This window comes from Macrobrachium nipponense, chromosome 44 (genome assembly GCF_015104395.2).
Source record: "Macrobrachium nipponense isolate FS-2020 chromosome 44, ASM1510439v2, whole genome shotgun sequence".
NCBI lineage: Eukaryota > Metazoa > Arthropoda > Malacostraca > Decapoda > Palaemonidae > Macrobrachium > Macrobrachium nipponense.
The window spans coordinates 47,033,798-47,056,030 of NC_087221.1; the positions used below are offsets into that span (position 1 = coordinate 47,033,798).

Below are 22,233 nucleotides of genomic sequence, written 5' to 3' on the forward strand. Positions count from 1 at the left end.
ATATATATATATATATATATATATATATATATATATATATATATATATGTATATATATCCCAGCAGACATAAGACGAAACACAGGCACAAATGATAAAGCGTCTCGGGGCCGTAATTTCTTGGCAGAGGTTAAAAAAAAAAAATAAAAAGCCTCAGAAGAAGAAAATAGATAAAAAAAAACATAAAGAAATCAAATAAAAAAAACGGAGAAAGAGGAAATAAACTTAATGTGTCTCAAATGAGCCCGAGTAAGTTCTGGGAATCAAATTTTGATGTAAAAAGGCGTCCAAGATTCTTCGGCATTTTTTATATCTTTTTTTATGAGATTTATAAGATAGGATGAAGGCAAGACGGGCAGTAAAAAGAGATTAGATCAACCAGCCCAACTCTTCATAATTCCAGATATTTTCTCCGTCGTGTTCTTTTTCTCCCGAGAGAGAGAGAGAGAGAGAGAGAGAGGAAGACTTGCTGGAGAGAGAGAGATAGAAGAGGAGAGCGAGAAGAGAGGTTTCCTAGACATATTTTCTTGTGTTCTTTTCCTCCTGAGAGAGAGAGAGAGAGAGAGAGAGAGAGAGAGAGAGAGAGAGAGAGAGAGAGAGTTTCTAGACTATTTCTCGTGTTTTTTCAGGGAGATAAAAAAGAGAGAGAGATTCAAGACATTTTTTCTCAATTGTGCTCCTCCAAGAAACATAGAGAGAGAGAGATAGAGAGAGAGAGAGAAAGAGGAGAGAGAGAGAGAGAGAGAGAGTTTTCAAACTTTTTCTCTAGTGTTCTTTTCCTCGTTGTTTTCAGAGCTGAGTTAACTCGTAGGTCCCAGCGCTTGGCCTTTGACCTAAAATGTATAGAGTCCAATTCCTAAAATGTATAGATTCCAATTCCTAAAATGCATAGATTGCAATTCCAGGAATATTCCACTCTAGATGTGTATAAGTACGAATCTATTTATGAGAAGAATTAAAAATGTCATTGGGTCTTTCAATGTTCCTCTTATACAAATGATTGACTGATTGTGTCTATTAAACCTGGCGTCACAACATCTAGTTTACTGACACCCCTCTTATACTAAGCTTTTTATGATAGTTTTAGGCAAGTTACATAGAGAAAATAGACAATTCATAAATTCGTAATATGTACAGAACAATTTTGTACTTATCAATATTAATATTAATATATCAAGCGAACAGGAATGAAAAAATGTCTTAACTTAAAATTTTGTTTTTGTCATGTGTCTCTTTATGATGATTTTAGAAAAAAGGCAACACATCAACACATTTGTAGTATTTACAGAGTAATTTACACTTATTAACATAGATATATCAGCACGAAATAATTAGTTGACGAAAGGGTTCCATAAGAGGTCTCTAGTCTAGGACGGAAAATGTAGACATTAAAAAGAAAAAAATGGGGGTGGTTGGGGAAGGGAGAGGAGTTGATGAAAGACGAGAGAAGTTGAAGAAGCTTGTTGGGGGGGGGGGGGGGGTTGGTGTTTGGTGAAGTCGAGGTGAAGTTGTCGGGAGTTCCCTAATTACAGGAAGAACACCCGAAGGAGGTTTTTTTTGGGGGGGAGACCGAAGGAGACCAAATGGTCCAGCGACTGTCCTTAGCCTCTTCCCCAAACTTTTGAGACATCCCGTCCTTCTCTTGTCCCTTGTCTCGCTTTTTCTCTTCTTCTTCTTCTTCTTCTTCTTCTTTCTTCTTCTTCTTCTTCTTCACTCTTTTAATCAGCTAAAGAACATTTTAATAAGAGAGACCGTCTCTCTTTTTCCCTTCTTCTTCTTCTTCTTCTTCTTCTTCTTTTTCTTCCTCTTCTTCTTCACTCTTTTAATCAGCTAAAGAACATTTTAATAAGAGAGAAGTCTCTCTTTTTCACTTCTTTCTCTTCTTCTTCTTCTTCTTCTTCTTCTTCTTCTTCTTCTTCTTCACTCTTTTAATCAGCTAAAGAACGTTTTAATAAAAGAGACCGTCTCTCTTTTTCACTTATTTCTCCTCTTCTTCTTCTTCTTCTTCTTCTTCTTCTTCTTCTTCTTCTTCATCACACACTGAATAAACTTGGGAAAATTTAATGAGAAGTTGCACGCCATACTGTAAGAAATATCTCGATGATATCTTTAAAAAAAAAAAAAAGTTTCTTTGAATACAGAATCTTCTGTTTGATGAAACTTTTCTAGAAAAAATAAATATACGAATTCGTTCGAACGAGTCGTTACAAACAGCTGGGAGAACGACTGCCCAAGCACCTTCCCTTGGCATCTGAAAGAATGCCCACGCAGTCGGCGACTGCCGAAGAAACAGCTGGAACCACTGGTCCAGCACGAGTTCCCGAAAAGCGACCCCCAGGGACAAAGCAGCGTGCCCGACTGGGTTCAGCGTGCCCGGTGATAATATTCAGATTTGATGAACCTTCTCCTCGTCGGCGTGTGGTACGCGTATGTCAGTCATCTCTTGAAAGTGTATGAGTGTGCTTTTGTGTATGTATATATGTATATATACATTATATATATTAAAATTTTCTGACTCACATCGGAATCGATCCCAGGCCTTTCGATTGATAGGCAAGGGCGCCACCAACTGTGAAAGGCCTGGGTTCGATCCCATTGCGAGTCGGAAATTTATTTCTGATTGTGTTAGTTACTGATATAGATTATATATTATTATATAGATATATATATATATATATATATATATATATATATATAATATATAAAATATATATGTGTGTGTGTGTGTGTGTGTGTGTGTGTGTATTATATATATATATATATATATATATATATATATATATATATATATATAGTATATATATATATATATAATAATAATATATATATATAATATAATATATATATATATATATATATATATATATATATATATATAGATAGAGCGAGTCGGAAATTTATTTCTGTTCCACGCGTGATTGTATTAGTTACTGGTGTGTATCATATATATATATATATATATAATATATATATATATATATATATATATTCACAAAACTAATACACTTACTTTCTCTCGGGTTCTTCCTTCCTCAGACGCGGTTTTGATACTTGCAGAGTTATATGCAAATTAAGCATTTATTAATATATATCGTTCGATCCTGATACACGGGTAATTCAGAGCATATCTTTATAGCCTTCTTTTAACTGTTCTCGCCTTAACCGGACCGCCACATAAACTGTTCCAATCTGTCTGGCACGAATCCACGTCAGATATTTTACTGCTCATATATACGTCGTCATTCCTCACTTTCTTCAGCAGCTGTTCCTCCTTAGATACTACTGTGTTATAAACGTCTTTCGCTATATGTTTTAGGCGAATTGATCGTCGATTTTTTTTTGACAATTTTTTTGGATTAATTTTTTTTTTTACTTTTTTTGACAATTTTTTTGTCGAATTGATCATCGACGCTTCGTCTCCAAGAAGTAAAATAGTCTTCTAAACTACGTAACGCTTCTCAGAAATCAGTTTTGCAAAACTGATTCCTTTTATCCACTCCTTTGGCATCACAGAGCGGCAGCCATTTTCGCCAAGCGGCCCCTGTCCGCTTATTCTTGACACTTTCACCTTCCACCAGCTCTCATTATTTTTTCAGCCTTCCTACTATACAATTTACTACCAACAAATCTAACGGCGATCATCTATCAGCTATAACAACCCTAGCCCCATTCACTCTCTTTTGATTTAACTATCAAATATTTTTTTTGTATATTTCCAAATAACTTCACCAGTCGACCACTTCTCCTCACCAGCACCGTTTATCGAACATCGTCTTTTTTCCGATCCTTCTATATAATTTACTGTTGCATTATGCAGCTGTAGGTAATGTTATTTCCGTGTTTTTATCTGGAATAATTGTAGAGAAACAATCATTATGAAAAGGGTTTATTTTCATTGCAGAAACTCTCAAGTTTCGTTAGAAAACAGGCAATTAGCGTTTTCATCGTTCTAATGTTTTTACATCACAACAGTATATATATCTTTCTATTCCTGAAGTATATACCTTATCCATACACTACACTATACATATAGTGCATACATGAATTATTTTAGTGAATGATAAAGGAGAGAAAAAATAAACGAATTTGCTGAATAATAAGCATTATATTCCTGTGTTTCATCACTTGAGCTGCTAACATTTCTCTCTCTCTCTCTCTCTCTCTCTCTCTCTCTCTCTCTCTCTCTCTCTCTCTCTCTCTTATTATCTTTTATTATGCCCACTCGGCTTTTTTACGTACCCTTTGTCCTTTTGTCACCTTTTCCCTTCTTTATCAGCGACCGTAAGTTCTATCCTGTGTCCAATGCCAACTCTGGTTGTCAGAGTCATCAGAAAATGCCTCTCTGTTCCCCTCTCTGCTCCGATTGCCTTCTCTATGGCCCTCGTCCTGTCTCCCCCTACACCCCCCTCCCCTTACCCCTACCCCTCTCCCATACCCAAGGCCCCATACCCCTCTCCTGTCCCCTCTCTAGGTCCCATACCCAGTGGTGGCCCAACCCCGACCTCTCTCTCTCTCATCTTTCCTTTCCTCTCTCTCTCTCTCTCTCTCTCTCTCTCTCTCTCTCTCTCTCTCTCTCTCTCTTTCTTGGCGCTTTGTTTCAGTTTCCTGGGAAGAGGAGGGGGTGAGGGGGGGCAGTGGGATTATTATTATTTGGACAAGATGATTCCAACCCTTTCTTCTTTGTACAGAAGGAAACACCAGACTCATAGTACATTCATTTATTCGTCTATTTGATTCATTTCCTCGATTGTTTTAAAATCTGAAAAAGTTTAATTTCCCTGATTCATTACCTCGATTGTTTTAAAATCTGAAAGACAGTTATTTCCCTGATTCATTTTCTTGATTGTTTCAAAATCTGAATGACAGTTTTATTTCCCTGATTCATTACCTCGATTGTTTTAAAATCTGAAAGACAGTTTTATTTCCCTGATTCATTTTCTCGATTGATTTTAAATCTGAAAAACAGTTTTATTTCCCTGATTCATTTCCTCGATTGTTTTAAAATCTGAAAAACGGTTTAATTTCCCTGATTCGTTTCCTCGATTGTTTTAAAATCTGAAAAAGTTTAATTTCCCTGAATCATTTTCTCGATTGATTTTAAATCTGAAACACAGTCTAATTTCCCTGATTCATTTCCTCGATTGTTTTAAAATCTGAAAAACAGTTTAATTTCCCTGATTCATTTCCTCAATTGTTTTAAAATCTGAAAGACAGTTTAATTTCCCTGATTCATTTCCTCGATTGTTTTAAAAAATCTTGAAAAAAAACAGTTTTAATTTCCCTGATTCATTTCCTCGATTGTTTTAAAATCTGAAAAACAGTTTAATTTCCTTGATTCGTTTCCTCAATTGTTTTAAAATCTGAAAGATATACTATTTCTTGACGTGGGTGTAATTCGTGCGTTTGTCTGTTTATTTGTGTGTGTGTTTTTTTTATACACACGATACGTTACGTGTGTTACCTTCTTTGTATTCTGGATAATACTTTCTATTTTCTCAGTGTTGTGGATAAGGCTTTCCACTTTCTCTGAATTATGGGTGATACTTTCTGTTTTCTCTGTGTTATGGATAATACTTTCTAATTTCTCAGTATTATGGATACTATTTTCTAATTTCTCAGTATTGTGGATAATGCTTTCAAATTTCTAAGTATTGTGGATAATACTGTTTTTCCTCAGTGTTATGGATGATACTTTCTTTGATGCTTTCTATTTTCTCATGAGGTATCGTGGATAATACTTTCTACTTTTTTCTGTATTATTGGTAATACTTTCTTTGATGCATTCTATTTTCTCAGTATCATGGATAATACTTTCTACTTTTTCCGTATTAAGGATAATACTGTCTATTTTCTAAGTATTATGGAAAATACATTCTATTTTTCCAGTATTATGGTTAATACTTTTTATTTTCTTAGCGTTGTGGATTTTACTTTCTGTGACGCTTTCTGTTTTCTCAGTGTTACTTTTACTTTCTCAATATTATGGGTAATACTTTCTACGTTATCAATATTATCGACAATACTTTTAACGTTCTCAGTGTTATGGGTAATACTTTCTTTACAAATGCATTTTACATGCATTTATTTATTGTCTGGAAGTAACAACGTAATAAATCATAAGCTCTTCTATGGTTCAGTTCATTTGCTCTGCTAATCAATATAATGAAACCAATTATTTGTTTTTTCGAGGTTATTTGTGATTATTATATATATATATAATATATATATATATATATATATATGATATATATATATATATATTTATATATATGAGATGACCCATTTCACTCATTATTGATTACGTCTCATGTTCTTCCCCAACTTTCTTTGTTCTGTAGTTTCAACCCCTTTTCAATTCTACGTCCTTTCATCCACGATTCTCTCTCTCTCTCCTCTCTCTCTCTGTCTCTCTCTCTCCACCCCTCCTCTCTCTCTCTCTCTCTCTCTCTCTCTCTCTCTCTCTCTGTGTGTGAAACTACCACTTCGTGTTCCCCCCCTCGCTGGCTTTATTTGGTCGTTTATACAGTGTCATAATCGACCTTTATAAAGAGTGAGAGCGCGTGCCACTTCGATACTCGGGGACCTGCGTCCTCCTCGCTCAGACGAGGACTGTTTTGATCGAATCAGTTTTCCTGCGTTCTTCCGTTATTCTTCTTCTCCCTCTTTTTTTTTTTTTTTTTTGGCGGGATTGGGGATTGTAACCCTCTTAATTAAACGTCGTCATCATCGGGAACCTTGTTGATTATAATTTTCGCAACAACAATAACAACAACAAAAGCAGCAGCAGCAGCGACGGGCAAAACAACTCGAAGAGGATTTTTGACGCGGCGTAAAAATGCGCCGTTAAAAGGGACGAGACGAGATGGCTGTCGTTCGCCCGCCTCTTACATCTAAATGGAGTCTCTCTCTCTCTCTCTCTCTCTCTCTCTCTCTCTCTCTCTCTCTCTCTCTCTCTCAAAACGCTTAAAATGAGATCGTTTCCATTCCGGGGAGAAACGGCGAATAAACAGACAGTACGTCACATCCTCTTAGACGATTGTAGGTGACGTTCGGCGACTTTCTTTTTTTTTATTTTTTCCTTTTTTTTGCCGTTTTAAATCCCACAGAGAGAGAGAGAGAGAGAGAGAGAGAGAGAGAGAGGTTCTCCCGAGGTAGTAGTTAGTTTATTATCAGCTTAATCGTTACTTCAGCGCAGGAAAGAGAGAGAAAGAGAGAGAGAGAGAGAAAGAGCTTTAGAGACGGCTACAGTACGACATATGATCACTAGAAGCCACTCCTGTGTTGGGGAAACATTTGGATTTCTATTTATGCCCGCGTGCCCCCTTCCATGTTCATTGTTTCTCGAAGTTCCGTCCCCTGCCGATAGATGTCACTAGTGAGGCGGTGCATTGAGGTTAGGCAGCCATTGGAACGGAGCACAATATGTTTCTTGACAATATGAGCCCTATGGCAGCAAGGGAGGAACGATACATACACCCACGTACACACACACGTCCACACACGTATACACGTCTACACACACACACACACGTATACACGTACACACAGCTCATGAAGCTGTAGGAAGGGAGAATCTGGTGGTGTGAGGCGAGTCAGCAGATACATTTATAACAAAAAAAGATTATTATTGGACAATTTCGGGTCTCCAGAGCCAGTGAGCTGGGATTAACCTTGCCGTCATGTGATGCTGCTAATGATTACGCTGTGATTGGGAGTAGCGGCGGGGAATTACTTTGGTGAAATGATTTTCTGAGTCGTTTGCCGTAAAGGTGTATTTAAATTCCATTATCACCGCTTGTTCTGTTTTGCTGAAAAGCTTGGATGTTGAAATTTAGTCTTTATGTGGTGAATTGTTATGTAGAAATACAAATGCTTTGTTTTTAAATTCATGCTGGCTTTTTCTGCCTTTTTAAATCATTCTGCTACGTTTGGTGGCTAGGCACGATGTAATCTAATACCAATGTCGTATCGTTTTCTCAGTAATATTCTATTCTTGTAGAAAACAATTTGATTTTCCCCAGCAATACCATTCTCCTTGATTTGTCATTCAGACTCATCAAAGTGAGTTTATGCCATTAAATTTTATTTATAGCATTAATTCCTCGTAAAATTATTCGTCTTATAATTATTTAATAATTTTTTAATTCGCTAAAAAAAAGCCACGACATTTTCCGTCCCTTTGCCAAACACTTCACGTCCAAATAGTTTTTCAAAAAGCGATTTGAAGAAAATAAAAAAATAAAAATTTAAGCAGATGGGGATGGGGGTCCATGGACCAAGGGGTTTTATTTCCTCACCCCCCACCCCCCCCACCCCCGTCAAAATCCTTTCCCCTTCCAGTGTCCCCGAAACTTTCGGAAGAAACTTTTTATTACCTTTCAAAATGAGATCATCTCCTGCCAGGCAGTTAATTATCAAAGGGACTGGATTAACGTCTTCGCCTGTCTGTCTCTCTCTGTCTCTGTCTGTGCTTGGCCAGAGAGAGAGAGAGAGAGAGAGAGGGTGAGACAGACAGAGATAATAATAATAATAATAATAATAATAATAATAATAATAATAATAATAATAATAATAATAATAAAAGCCCCAACAGATAAACGATGAAGTGCAAAGGCACAAGAAGGAAGCTCTGAGATCCTCTCTCTCTCTCTCTCTCTCTTTCCTCCCTCCGTCTCTCGCTCTCTTCATTCTCTCTCTCGTCTCTCTCGTCTCTCTCTCTCGTCTGACAGTGTTCTACGCGAGGGGATTTTGGCCTTTCCATTCAAATCATGACGTCGACTTTAGCCTACGAAGCCACTGTGAGAGAGAGAGAGAGAGAGAGAGAGAGAGAGAGAGAGAGAGAGAGAGAGGGCCAGATACGGCCCCTCCTAATTCAATAGGGCGCCTCCTCCTCCTCCTCCTCCTTCCCCAGGCAGCAGCAGCCTTTCCATTTTCTGACTTGCTTTGTGGTGACATCCCCTGGGGGAATCCTTATGACATTCGCCAGCCATCACCCTGTTCTCTCTATAATTTCGGCTCTGGCTCCCTCGGCGTGCTGTGGTCATGATTATCACTCGGATTAGCGAATCCACTCATCGTCGTTGTCCTAATCTTCGTCGTCAACTGGTCCTCTCTCTCTCTCTCTCTCTCTCTCTCTCTCTCTCTCTCTCTCTCTTGAGAAAATTGCCGTTCGTATGGCTTGCTACGCATAGGACTACCTACCGGCTTGTTATTATAGGCCTCTCTGTAGGCGTTGTTAGTGGCCTGCTTGGTTCGCTAAGTAAGGCTTTGTTTGTGGTTGTTTGTGTCTGGTTTGCACTTTGGGGAGGGGCGTGATTTTGAGCCCATCTTGACAGGCTTTATGCCATCTTACTAAGATTTCTTGTTGTCACATAATCCGCGTTTCTTATTTAGCAAACTTTTTTTTATATCACAAATATTGAATTCGCTATTTATCGAATTCACTGTAAATCGTAGTTAATATACCTCGAGAATAACTAAGGGTTGAAGTTAGTATTTGCTTGCATGTAGTCACATACTTAACTCTGTAACCATGTCTTAGACGCACGTTTACTCATACACAGATACAGGCATGCGCTATTTAAACGTATAAGAAACTCCAAAAATTTGTCCTGTAATTGACCTTGGGTTACTGAAGACCGTAGATTTTATATCAACAACCCCTGGATTAACCCCAAGGCCTAAAGACGTAGTTATTTATACTTACAAGGAAGCACTGGTTTAAACATTAATATTCCCAAAAATACTTTTTCTTGTATTTGATTGTGGGTTACTGTAGACCGTAGATTTCACATGAACGTCCCTGACTTAACCCCAAGACTTGAAGACATATTTATCCTTACGCAAATACAAGGAAGCATTGTTTAAACATTAATATTCCCCAAAATACTGTTTTTCTTGTATTTGAAAGTGGGTTACTGTAGACCGTAGGTTTTATGTCAAAGAAGGTATCCGCTCGTGCCTAAACATGACATAGCAAGCCACATTCTCTGCTGTCGCGCCTACAAAGCTGACTTTGTGCTTCGTTGTCACTGTTGTTTTAAAGGTGGGGGACATTACTGAGGGCTTACAAAATTCGGCCATCTAGACCAAAAGGGCTAGTGCATTTTCTCTCTCTCTCTCTCTCTCTCTCTCTCTCTCTCTCTCTCTCTCGAGAGCTAACAAAATTCATCCATATAGACCAAATGGGGTTGGTGCATTCTCTCTCTCTCTCTCTCTCTCTCTCTCTCTCTCTCTCTCTCTCTGAGAGCTAGCAAAATTCATCCATATAGACTAAATGGGGCTTGTTCTCTCTCTCTCTCTCTCTCTCTCTCTCTCTCTCTCTCTCTCTCTCTCTCAAGGGTGAGGGAGAGAGAGAGGGAGAGAAAGTGAGAAAAAGCTATCAAAAGCCAGCATACACGATGAATTATTACGGGCCCAAAACGGCTTTGGATTCTGTCATATAGAATGAATTATACCAATTCTGAGAATGTGTGCAGAGACAGTTAGTGGTTTTTCTTCCTGTATTTTAATGTAGTTAATATATCTCCTTGCTGTATTTTAATGTATTATTGCCATGTATCTCCTTATTGCCCTCAGCTATTATTTTCGCAGCAGAAGTTGCTTTCAGAATTTATTTAAGTTTTTTTCTCGAAATTTCAACTGCCAATTCTTCTTCGTGGCGCAAGGTTAATTATTACATTAATAAGTACAATATTTACTAAGGCTTCTAGTTTTTTCATAGAATTATATATTGACCTTAATATCAGCATCTTTTAAATCCAATTCAAATTCAAATTCATATGAATAATATTCATAAACATGTACAAAATAACATAAGTACATGTATCGGTAAAAAAAAATAACTTATCCCTGGGTCACACGACTTGATGAAGTCAGCTAATAAACAAATAAGCTAAATATGTCTTCCAGCTGAATAAAACTTAAGATGATGTTTTTTATTCTCCCTTTTTTTGCAGATGAACATCGGGACATGAACGGACATCCTGAAGATGACCTGAAACGTCAGAGAACACAGTATAACACAGATCCCCTTTATACCAATGTAAGTCTCTCTCTCTCTCTCTCTCTCCTCTCTCTCTCTGTGCTTTCACTTCATACATATACGTTTTCCCTCCTCTCTTCTCTCTCTCTCTCTCTCTCTTCTCTCTCTCTCTCTCTCGTTTCCTCCATCGGGTATGCATGGTTTGTTCTACCATTTTCTGTTCATCTCTATAACTTTATTGTTAACTTTTTTTGTACCTTCAACTTTTTCCTCTCTCCCTGTTCGAAAGTCACATAGGATTTTTTTAGGAATGGCCAGGTCTTGTTTTCCATATTTGTCTTGTCCTTCCCTTTTTACTATTCCCCGCCGTTTTTTGTGTTTTGTGTTAGTGTATATATATATATATATATATATATATATATAGATATATATATATATATTATAATATATATATATTATATTATCTATATATATATATATATATATATATATTGTTTATATATATATATATATATATATATGTATGTAATGTAGTGTATATATATATAATATTATATATATTATATTTATTAATATTATAGATTTAGTTAGTTAGTTAGTTAGTTATTTGACAACAGAGCCTCATTTTAACAGGATGGTATCTAGCAGACAAATTTATTCAGCAAAAGTTACAAGATTTCCAGGTCTAACTGTCCTCATCGCTTGGTAGTCATTGTATGAATGCACGGGATTGTGCAAGTGATCAAGTTTGATTATATGTATACATATATACATAATGCATGTATTCTGATTGTGTAAATATATTAAATATTTTGTATTTTCTTATCATTTGTTTTTGCTACAGCAAATCCAAGCCATTGATTACAACTACAACTGAATTATTCATTAATTTTTTTGGTCTGAATTCCATTTTAGCAAAAAATAATAGCTTGCATAGTGTTACGCCTTCCTCCCTCTCTCTCTCTCTCTCTCTCTCTCTCTCTCCTCTCTCTCTCTCTCTCTCTCTCTCTCTTCCAAGCTATTAATTACAACTAAAACTGAATTATTCAGAACATCTTTTTGTCCTGCGTTCCATTTTACGAAAAGTAATTGCCTGCATATTGTTACGCTTTCTTCTCTCTCTCTCTCCTCTCTCTCTCTCTCTCTCTCTCTCAACCCCCATCGACAAGTTCCATTTCTAAGTCTAGTTCTAAGTTTCAAACTTCTAAGACGTCACTTCCAATCTTCATATACGTCAAGTTTCGTAAGTGCTACCATCTCTCTCTCTCTCTCTCTCTCTCTCTCTCTCTCTCTCTCTCTCTCTCTCTCTCTCATTAATGAGAACGTAAAGGCCGACACCCCATCCATCAGAGGATAAGACAAGGAGATGCTCACATCGATCTCTCAGACTCAGTACTTGACAATATTATCCATGCAGGAACTATGCCCCGGGGTCCTCTTTGGCTGTCGAATTCGGATAGCAGTCATTTGTTTCCCTTAAGACAAACACGGAGAGAGAGAGAGAGAGAGAGAGAGAGAGAGAGAGAGAGAGAGAGAGAGAGAGAGAAGGGGTTGGTGTGGCATTTACGAATTTTTACGTATAGGGAGATTGGAAATATCGTCTTAGAAGTTTACGAATCTTTACGTATACAAAGATTGGAGATTGTCATCTTAGAAGTTGGCACTAACGAAAGTACGTAAGTACTAAACTTGACGATGGAGTTGAGAGAGAGAGAGAGAGAGAGGGAGAGGAGGGGCTTGTTGTGGCATTTACGAATCTGTATGGTATACGAAGATTGGAAATATCATCTTAGAACTCGACACTAACGAAAATACTTAGAACTGAACTTGTTCTTGACGGAATTGAGATAGAGAGAGAGAGAGAGAGAGAGAGAGAGAGAGAGAGAGAGAGAGAGAGAGAAGAGTTGGTGTGGTACTTACGAATTTTCACGTTTAGGGAGATTGGAAAGATCGTCTTAGAAGTTGACACTAACGAAAGTACTTAAGGAACTAAACTCGACGACGGAACTTAGAGACGTATGAAACTCCGCCTTCGAGAAAAATCTGGGCAAAGAATTTGAAAAAAACACCCGGAGTTCAGATGTCCAACAACAAAATGGCGCCATAAAAGAAATTTATGAGGCCCCGGGGTTCGAAATCACCCAAACAAAGGCGTCTATATCTTTCATAAGGCCCCCCCCCCCCCCCCCTCCTAATCTGGAGTAGGAGGAGGAGGAGTAGTGACTCATTTGTAATCTTATTGGTCAATTCATGATATGGGAGCTCCTGGTCAAAGTCGGCCAATCACACGTCTTGGATCATATTCCCGGTCACGGGATAGCCAATCACGGGCCTTATTACCTGCTTTGAAATTCCGAGAGGCCGCGTGCCAATCTCAATTTAGTCGAGGCAGCTGATTTACGACCGAGTTACGGTCCCTTTTATTTGTCTTCGAGCGTCCTCCTTTCGCCTTTTATTTGCGCCGGGGATCGTAGACCCCCGGAGTTATGGCGCAGACATTTTGGTTTATGGCACAGTTCATGGTGGCCAAGGAGGAGCGCCCCAATCTCTCTCTCTCTCTCTCTCTCTCTTTCCCTCTCCTCCTCCTCCTCCTCCTCCTCCAGTTGCGTTTTCTTGCCAGCAGACTGCCAACTTAGAGGGCCATTCCTTCCCTGAGACCAGTAGCCCCATGTCCCCCCCTTCCCCGACCCCCACACAGAACTTTATATCTCCTTCCTGGCCCTAAAGTCCCGTCGTCACCATCATCATCATCATAAGATCTTGGGCCACAAGTGCACCACCATATCACTATCCTTATCATATCACAAGGCGTCCGTGTCATCTATAGTACTTCCTGGAAGTCTTGCCTGGATTATCCTGCTGTCCTTAATACTGACTGGAACACGCTTGGCTCTCTCTCTCTCTCTCTCTCTCTCTCTCTCTCTCTCTCTCTCTCTCTCTCTCTCTCTCCTGGAAATTGTTCCGTGTGCCTGGAACGTTGTTTAATTGTTCCAATACTTGCAGGCTCCTTTTTATTAGTGCCACCTTCCTCTTCTGGCGTTCCAGCAAAGTTATAACACCTGCGCTGGAAGTCGCAAGTTCCTCTTTTTTGTGGTATCTTCCTCCTCTGGTGTTCCAGTCAAGTAGCACCTATGCTGGAAGTCGCAAGTTCCTCTTTTTTTGTGGTACCTTCCTCCTCTGGTGTTCCAGTCAAGTAGCACCTACGCTGGAAGTCGCAACACCTTTTTTCGCTGGAATTCGCAACACTTTTTGTGCTACCTACCTCCTCTGGTCTTCCTGTTCCAGCAAAGTAGCAACTACGCTGGAAGTCGCAAGTTCCCTTTTTTTTTGTACTGCCTTACTCCTGAGGCGTTCCTGTAAAGTAACACTTTTAAACCCGAAATCGCCTCGTTGAAAGGAACGAATTATATGTAGCCTTGACTGCCGACCCACCGAATCGGTATATAACGAAGTCGACTTCTATTTAAAAATTGACGAAATTCCATCGCGTACGATCAACTTATGTCACAGAACGCGATGGAATATTAATGAAATTCAGATTGAGGGCAATTTCTGCTCACCGCCGGTTCGTGGGGCTTTCAAATGTCCCACAAAGCAGCGCAAAGACAGAGAGATTCATCAAATATGAACGACCTATGGTCGATCTCCGTGTTTGCCTAACCGATTCCGAATTACCCACGTAATGCTCGACAGAAAGGGCTTGAGTTAAGCCATCGTGAGAACCAAGAAAACCTGCTGGTGTTGTTGGTTGGTTCCGGGGGGGACATGGGGCAGGGGCAGGGGTGGGGTCGGGCCGCCCTGGTCAGAACAATCATCCGAAGCATGTTCTGTGACCGACTGTAATTTGTGAATTCGCCACCGAAGTGTGCTCAGCCAACACTTACGTCTAGTAGTGCCAGTGAATCAATGGCTGGTACTAATGGCTTCTGGTTCCATTTTCTGAGAGATGTACCGAATTACGCGGCTCTAAACTCAGCGAGCACGAGAAAGTAAACGTATTAGGATATTATTTATTTGCCGTCGTAATCGCCGCTAAAAGGGGCAGCAGAGTCACGGTAATCACAGTAAAAAGGGTGTTACCGTCTCGTGAACACGGTCTAGATAGCCGTTAGCTGGGGTGAACGCGGTCTAGAGGGCTGCAATCATCGCCTTTTTGCTTTCACGTCTTGGAACACTTCACCGATCAATTTTACAAGTGTAGTGTCTCTCCAGCACTTCCTATCTGTAACCCGATAGTCTGCCAGGCATAACTAAATATCACTCACCAATGGGAGGGACGCCTTTTATCTACAATAACTTCCAAAAAATCAGAGTATTTTGTAATGTAATCGATTTATTTGAAATGGGCAGCTTCTGACTCGCGTTGAGGTAGTCACAGTGGATACGGCTTGCAGTTTTGATATAAAGACACGTATACCGGTACAACTAAAAAGATTACTCATACATAGTGTGACCATAGGCCTATTGAAATAGCTATTCAGTTCATTATTTTTTATCTCGAGAGATTGAGAGAAAAAAAGCAAAGTCAGCAGTTGTCTGAGCATATGCCTACCGAAGATAGAGCTACTCAGTTCATCATTCTTCACCTAAAGAGATTGAGTGATGATGTATCTGTAAGATACATTTCAGAAGTGTGGAGAGAGAGAGAGAGAGAGAGAGAGAGAGAGAGAGAGGAGCTCACTGGCAGCTGAGATCAGGCAGGTCATTGGTCACGCCTCAACCTCCGTACTAATGCTCCAGTATGAATATAAATTGGACCGCCGAAGAGCCCGGCTAAACCAGACTATGGCAAAAATTAATTGTTTGCTCGAAATGTTATGCAACTATCGGCTGGCCACAGCGTGATTAGAGAGTAAGAAGCAGAGAATGGGCTAGTAAAATTATAAAAATCAAGGGAAAACGACAGTGCGATAGATGAAGAGACTAGGAGAGAATGGGAACGAGATCAAGAAAAACAACAGAAAACGGAACGAGCTGCTCTGGAGACTGACTAGTGTTCAGTGTATTTTATAGACCTATGTAGGTTCAGCGTAGTATACATACATTCGTATACGTATACATCTGTATACTGTATGCTTGTCACTGCAGAGGAGAGGGACACGTGCGTTCCCCGTACGTGTGTGTTTGCATTACGAATAGGCGAACAGCCAAAGGACATTAGACCATAAATCACTGACTGTGAGGAATGGCTTTCGTAAAAGATGTGTGCGGTAAACCAAGGCGCTTCTCGTGCCTTCTTTTTTTTATTATTATTTTAGGGCGTCCAGCTCCGTCTCTCTCTCTCTCTTTTCTCACCACAATGACTCTTTATGATGTTTCAGGCCCTTAATCGATTATAAAGATTACCCTTGGCGCTGGGTGTGTTTGATTCCTGAATAATTCATGGTGGAATTTTTACGATATGTGATTCGGAACGGATTGCCAAGAGTCCATTTTCTTTTTATCGAGGAAGGCTCGTAGGGAGGGGAGAGAGAGAGAGGCGCTTCTGTTCTAGCTGAGCTGGAAACCTCCTCCTCCTCCTCCTCCTCCTTACCAAGATTTTGCGATTGGTAAACAGACCAAGAAAATCATAAAGGAATGAAATACCTTGAGCTTTACAAAGCAGCAGCTACAATAGATGTTTATGTAATTAAAACTAATGCTAGCACAGCTTCATAGATGCAGAAAATAACAGAACTGCCTCAGAAAAGAATTTTTTTTACCGTTGTAACCCCCATTCGACTCTGAAATCTTGGCTACTCCCACGCCATACTTGTTTTTATTCCTGACCTCATCCCAAAAAAATTCTTTCAGATTCCTGACTCTTATAGGATCAACTTTGATCATTTTCCCGTTTCTAAGTATTTACGTTTGCAGTCAATAAAGCTTTTTGAAAAATGATTCAATGATTATTTACAAGCTAGTACAGTACAGGAATCTTGTTTCTTATTGCAGAGGACATGGTCCAAACACGCCTGTTTCTGATACAGTTGTCAGTCAATAAAACCGTTTAATCAAGAACGGGAAATTGACCTAATGATTCTTTACAAGCTAGAGCTCTACCAGTAAAGGAATCTTGTTCTTCTTTACAGATGATATGGTCCAAACAGTGGCCAACGTTGAAGAATGAAGACGCCAAGACACTCTTGCCAGATCTCGGAAGTAGCGTTGCTGGGGGCGCCTCATCTCCTTACAGGTAATGACTTTGGACGTTGAAGAATTTTACTCAGGAGGGAATGAATTTTTTTTTTTTAACCTAAATATTGCGTTTAGTGTTTATTCGTGTACTATGCCTAGGCCCACACATGTATCGTGTTTCAGATTCAGAAGTTATATGCGTAGAATCATTTTGAAGAACACTACCATCATTCATGTGATATTTATATAATCTCCATCATTTATGTATCGCCATCATTTTTATTATCTCCATCATTTTTATCATCTCCATCATTTTTATTATCTCCGTCATTTATGTAATCTCCATTTATTGGCCACCATCATTATTTATGATTTTCATTTATGTGATCTCCATCATTCATATGATCTCCATCATTCATATGACCTCCATCATTTGTTTGATCTCCATCATTTATTTGATCTACAACATTCATGTGATCGTCATTTGTGTGATCTCTATCATTTTTATGTTTTGAAGCATCTCCATCAATTTGTTTTAATATCCATCATTTACGTGACCTCTTTTGCCCTCTTTTCGCCCCCATTGCAGTAGCGTACAGTCATTCGTGGACCACCCCTCCAGTTACCCTTCGGTATCAGCTTCGTCAGTGTCCACCGACGCCCTCTACGAGACAATGTCCATGACCCAGTCCAACACGAACCACGTGTACTCCCCACCCCTGGCCACTTCGCTAGGTAAGTCCTCTCTAGCCGCTTTTTTCTGTCTCTCTCTCTTCTTCTTCTTCTTCTTCCTTCTTCCTCTTCTTCTTCTTCTTCTTGTTCCTCCTTTTCGTCACACCTTTCACCCAGACCCCTTTTGCCTTCCGACACTTCCTCAACACCTGTAGGTAGGTATGGGCATTATCAATCCTGGGCATGGGATGCGAGATTTTGACCCACCCCGTTGGGTCGTGTTCCTTCTCTTGAAAAAACACCCCTTGGGCATATATTCATGGTGATGGGTATGACGGTCTGTAGTTCAGAATGAATAGTTTTGGTTAGACACAGAAACAGTAACTGGAAAAAGTAACTGAAAACAAGTCAGTAAGAAGAAGAAAAACTTAAGAAAAAGTAAAAGAAAGATTTGTTGATGAAAATGGTGATCTTTCAAGAAAAAAAAAAAAATGTTGCAGATAGTTAAGCAATGAATCTAACCCGGATGCCCGCTTCTTGGGAACGGCCTTCTGCAGGTAGCGCCAGTGGACTGACTCCCCTCACACCCATTACCATGCAAGATGTGAAGCCCGTCCTTGCGGCACCCTCAGGCCTTGACACTACAGCCGCGCAGTTCCAGCAAGGTGAGTTTGAAGGAGCGCTTCCTAACACCAGCCAACACCCTCCCGCCCCCCACCCCTCTTTCTCATTCGCATTTATATAAGCCTTACCCCTTGCTCTATGTCATTTAATAGTGGCAAGACAGGTCCCCGTAACTTTTCCCCAAGTACCTTATCCTTATTCCTAGCTATATCTCATTTAACAATGGTAAAGGTGAGTTTACACTAGGCTACACCGCGCGCTGCATACGTAAGACACGTCACCAACTCCTCCCAAATTCTTGTTAGCCCCACCTGCTGGACTGCTCATCAAGAGTCACGCCACACCACTAACTCGCCCTAATAATGAGCAGTCTAGTAGGCGGGGCTAACAAGAATTTGAGAGGAGTTGGCGATGAGTCTTACACATGCAGCGTGCGGTGAAGCCTAGTGTAAACTCCACATTAAGACAGGTCCCCCCCCCCCCCCACCCCCACCCCCCACCCCGCCTCTTTCCCAATTCCCTAATCCTTATTCCTAGCTATGTCTCAATTAACAATGGTAAGACAGGTCTTAAGTACGACATCCAGTGTCTGGTAGACATTTTCAAGCGGATCTTTGAGTAAGGTTTATCGGTAATCGGTGTTTACTTCAAGCCAGTTGTTTCCGAGTTTTAAGTTTATTAGTGTAAGGTCAGAGCAAGAACTCTGTATGTCTAGAATAATTATTTTGTGATTTATGTATAGGCTTTTACCATCATGATTGATATTCATGTCATAATTACTCACATTTGTCATATTTTCTCTCATGGGTGAGAAGTTCATGTTGTGACGTCATCACTCTTCATCTGGTATTCATCCTTCTAACTAACTCGAATGACAACTATGCATTTTCTGAATCCTTATAATAAAGAAAATTTCAACATTCGACTCTTCCTTGTTATGTATGATGTATGTGTGAGTGCGCATGTGTGTGTGTGAGAGAGAGAGAGAGAGAGAGGAGAGAGAGAGAGACTGACTCCATGTTGAAAAATGATAAACCACTATGAAAAGGACTTGATTTAGATATGTATGTGTTTGTGAACCTTGAAATATGAGAGAGAGAGAGAGAGAGAGAGAGAGAGAGAGAGAGAGAGAAGCTATTGCCAAGTTGGGCCGTAAAGTCGGCTGAATCACTGTCTTCAAGTTCTTTCTTGAGATCGTTAAGCCGGCAAGTTTGTTCGGAAGTCATCGTGGAGTCTACCCTCTACTTAAAGATTCCATTGGGAAAGACTGTCTTTTTTAAATCTTTATTTTCATCAAAGACATTATCAACGTTTCGACGAACGAAGGAACAGAGAAGGGAAAGGAAAACTTAACAGACGTGGTACTATATACGTCTGGACGACGGAGCTTAGCGTTTGGGGTTAGACTAAAGGGCAAGTATAGGCCGATATACTTGCGGCTAAAATCCTAGGCCTATAAGGTGGCGGAGCGCAGCTCTCAAGACATTACGGGCTCCTCTATGAGCAAGAGCCCGTGCTGCCATAAGGTCAGCTTAATCTAAAACAACAAATCTTAAGACAGAGAATGGAAAGCTGACAGACGTGGCACTGTACGTCTTGACGACGGGGCGTATGGCATTTGGTTAGACTGAGGGGAAAAGCAGAACGCTAAGCTCACAGCGAAGATCCTTAGGCCTAGTATGGGTGACAGAGCGTAATTCTCTCGTCGGATAAGATGACAGATTTTGAGGCAGACAGACACGGACGAGGTTTCTGCCCTTCTTGTTTAGTATTTTAAAAATCATATGTGTGTGTCTGTCTGTCTGCGTGCGTGAAAGCGTGGGCGCGCTCCCTGTTTTAGTCTCGCCAAAGGGTGTTACGTACTTCAGATGTCTTCTTGCACACGCTATACGTTTTCGCAAACGCAGGTGTATATCCTGTAATCATGCCTGTCGTTTGTGTCATATTCCAGGACGTTGACTCTCTCTCCACCACCTTCTCTCTCTCTCTCTCTCTCTCTCTCTCTCTCTCCCGGGTGGCCATTTTGGAAATGAACGTTTCTTCTTACCACCGTTTTTACTGAAGTTCTCGAGGACTTTTAATGGACACTGCCGTGCACAGTTTCCACAAACTTTGTTAGTTTTAGACTTCACTCTTAATATATTTTACGATACGGAGGCAAAAGGAGATAGAAAAAGAGGAGAGAGAGAGAAAGAGAGGATGGAGTGCGTCCAAAGGAATACGGAAATATATACAGAAAGAGTGATAGAGAAAGAAAGAGAGAGGGAGAGGCCAACCTGAGTAAGATATGTTTTGTGTTTTGAGGGAGTCTCTCTCTCTCTCTCTCTCTCTCTCTCTCTCTCTCTCTCTCTCTCTCTCTCTCTCTTGAGCTATACGAGGCCAACCTGAGCAAGATATGTTTTAGTGTTTTAAGGGAGTCTCTCTCTCTCTCTCTCTCTCTCTCTCTCTCTCTCTCTCTCTCTCTCGTCTCTCTCTCTCTCGTCTCTCTTCCTTCTTCTTCTTCCTCTTCTCTTTCTGTTTGGGGGCTTATGGAGGCGGTATAACTCATCATACGTCCGCCAACAATGCGAAGGGACAATGGAGGGTGATTTTACAGTCGCGGGCCGGTATTCAGCCATGGAATTTTATCACCGTTCCGTTGCTGTGAAAAGCGGAGATTCTATGAACGGTTTGATTTATTGAAGAAGAAGAAGGAGAAGAAGTAGCCTCCTCTGGCACTCGTTCAGAGTGAGACTATAGCTTGGGGAAGACAGCCTTTTCTCTCTCTCTGTCTCTCTGTCTCTCTGTCCCTCTATGTCTGTGGATTGTTTTAGCCTAGAAGACTACTCGACAAACATTGTTCCTCTCTCTCTCTCTCTCTCTCTCTCTCTCTCTCTCTCTCTCTGCGTGGATTGTTTTAGACCAGTAGACTCTGCTCGACAAACAGACATTGTTCCTCTCTCTCTCTCTCTCTCTCTCTCTCTCTCTCTCTCTCTCTCTCTCTTTTAAAATCTGGCTTTCGTATGTTTGTATGTATGAGTGTGTGCGTGTGTGTATATTTTCACACCCAGAATTCTCAAAACCAAAAATTTTCCCCTTTGTTCCTCATAATCGTGGTGTTGGAGCTACTCTTATGTCATGGGATCCAGATCATGTAATTATATTTACTAATAATAATAATATTTCTCATTCGAATTTCCACTCAATTATCTCTCATGGTTTATTAAGGCGGTTTACATTGGTTTAATCCTCCTGTCCGTGGTTTAATTAACTACTCTGTTCTGGTCGCTTGGTTTAATCCAAACTTTCATTTTTCACGTCAAAGAATGGTTTAATGAAGAAAGTTCTCTTTTATTATTAATATGATTATTATTATTATTATTATTATTATTATTATTATTATTATTATTATTATTATTATTATTTATTTATTTATTTATTCCTCTATCGTCTTGGATGTTCAGTATTGTGAGCAAAAATGTACGTCTGGGATAATAATAATAATAATAAAATCAATAATAATAAAATAATAAGTAATAATAATAATAATAATGATAATAATAATAATTAATAATAAAAATATATAAATAATCTAATAAATACTGTAATAATAATATATACACAATATCTTTGACTCATCATATCTTATCGCCATTTCCCAAAAAATTACCTGGACTATCTCATTAAATCCTCATCATATCTTCATCATATCTTCATCATAGCTTCATTGCTATATCATGATCATCGCCTAAATTAAAATTGTATAATGGAAAGGTGACTGGTAATCGTTTATTAATACATTATCAATACATTTATCTTGAAGTGAATATTCCCTGGTGTGGCCATATATTTTTTATT

The 22,233-nt window shown here is 39.5% G+C and overlaps 1 protein-coding gene across 8 annotated transcripts in view; it reads left to right on the forward strand.

Moving 5' to 3' along the window:
- The window catches only part of LOC135204289 (paired box protein Pax-5-like), a 225,951-nt gene that overhangs the window by 197,762 nt on the left and 5,956 nt on the right, over positions 1-22,233 (forward strand). For 6 of the 8 annotated variants that reach the window (XM_064234438.1, XM_064234437.1, XM_064234443.1 and 3 more), the window contains 4 exons: positions 10,958-11,043; positions 17,055-17,158; positions 17,690-17,835; positions 18,330-18,437. In XM_064234438.1, coding sequence (XP_064090508.1) covers positions 10,958-11,043; positions 17,055-17,158; positions 17,690-17,835; positions 18,330-18,437 — 444 coding nt within the window. The remainder of the gene's footprint in view (positions 1-10,957; positions 11,044-17,054; positions 17,159-17,689; positions 17,836-18,329; positions 18,438-22,233) is intronic. The other 2 variants (XM_064234441.1, XM_064234444.1) reach the window with 1 other exon arrangement.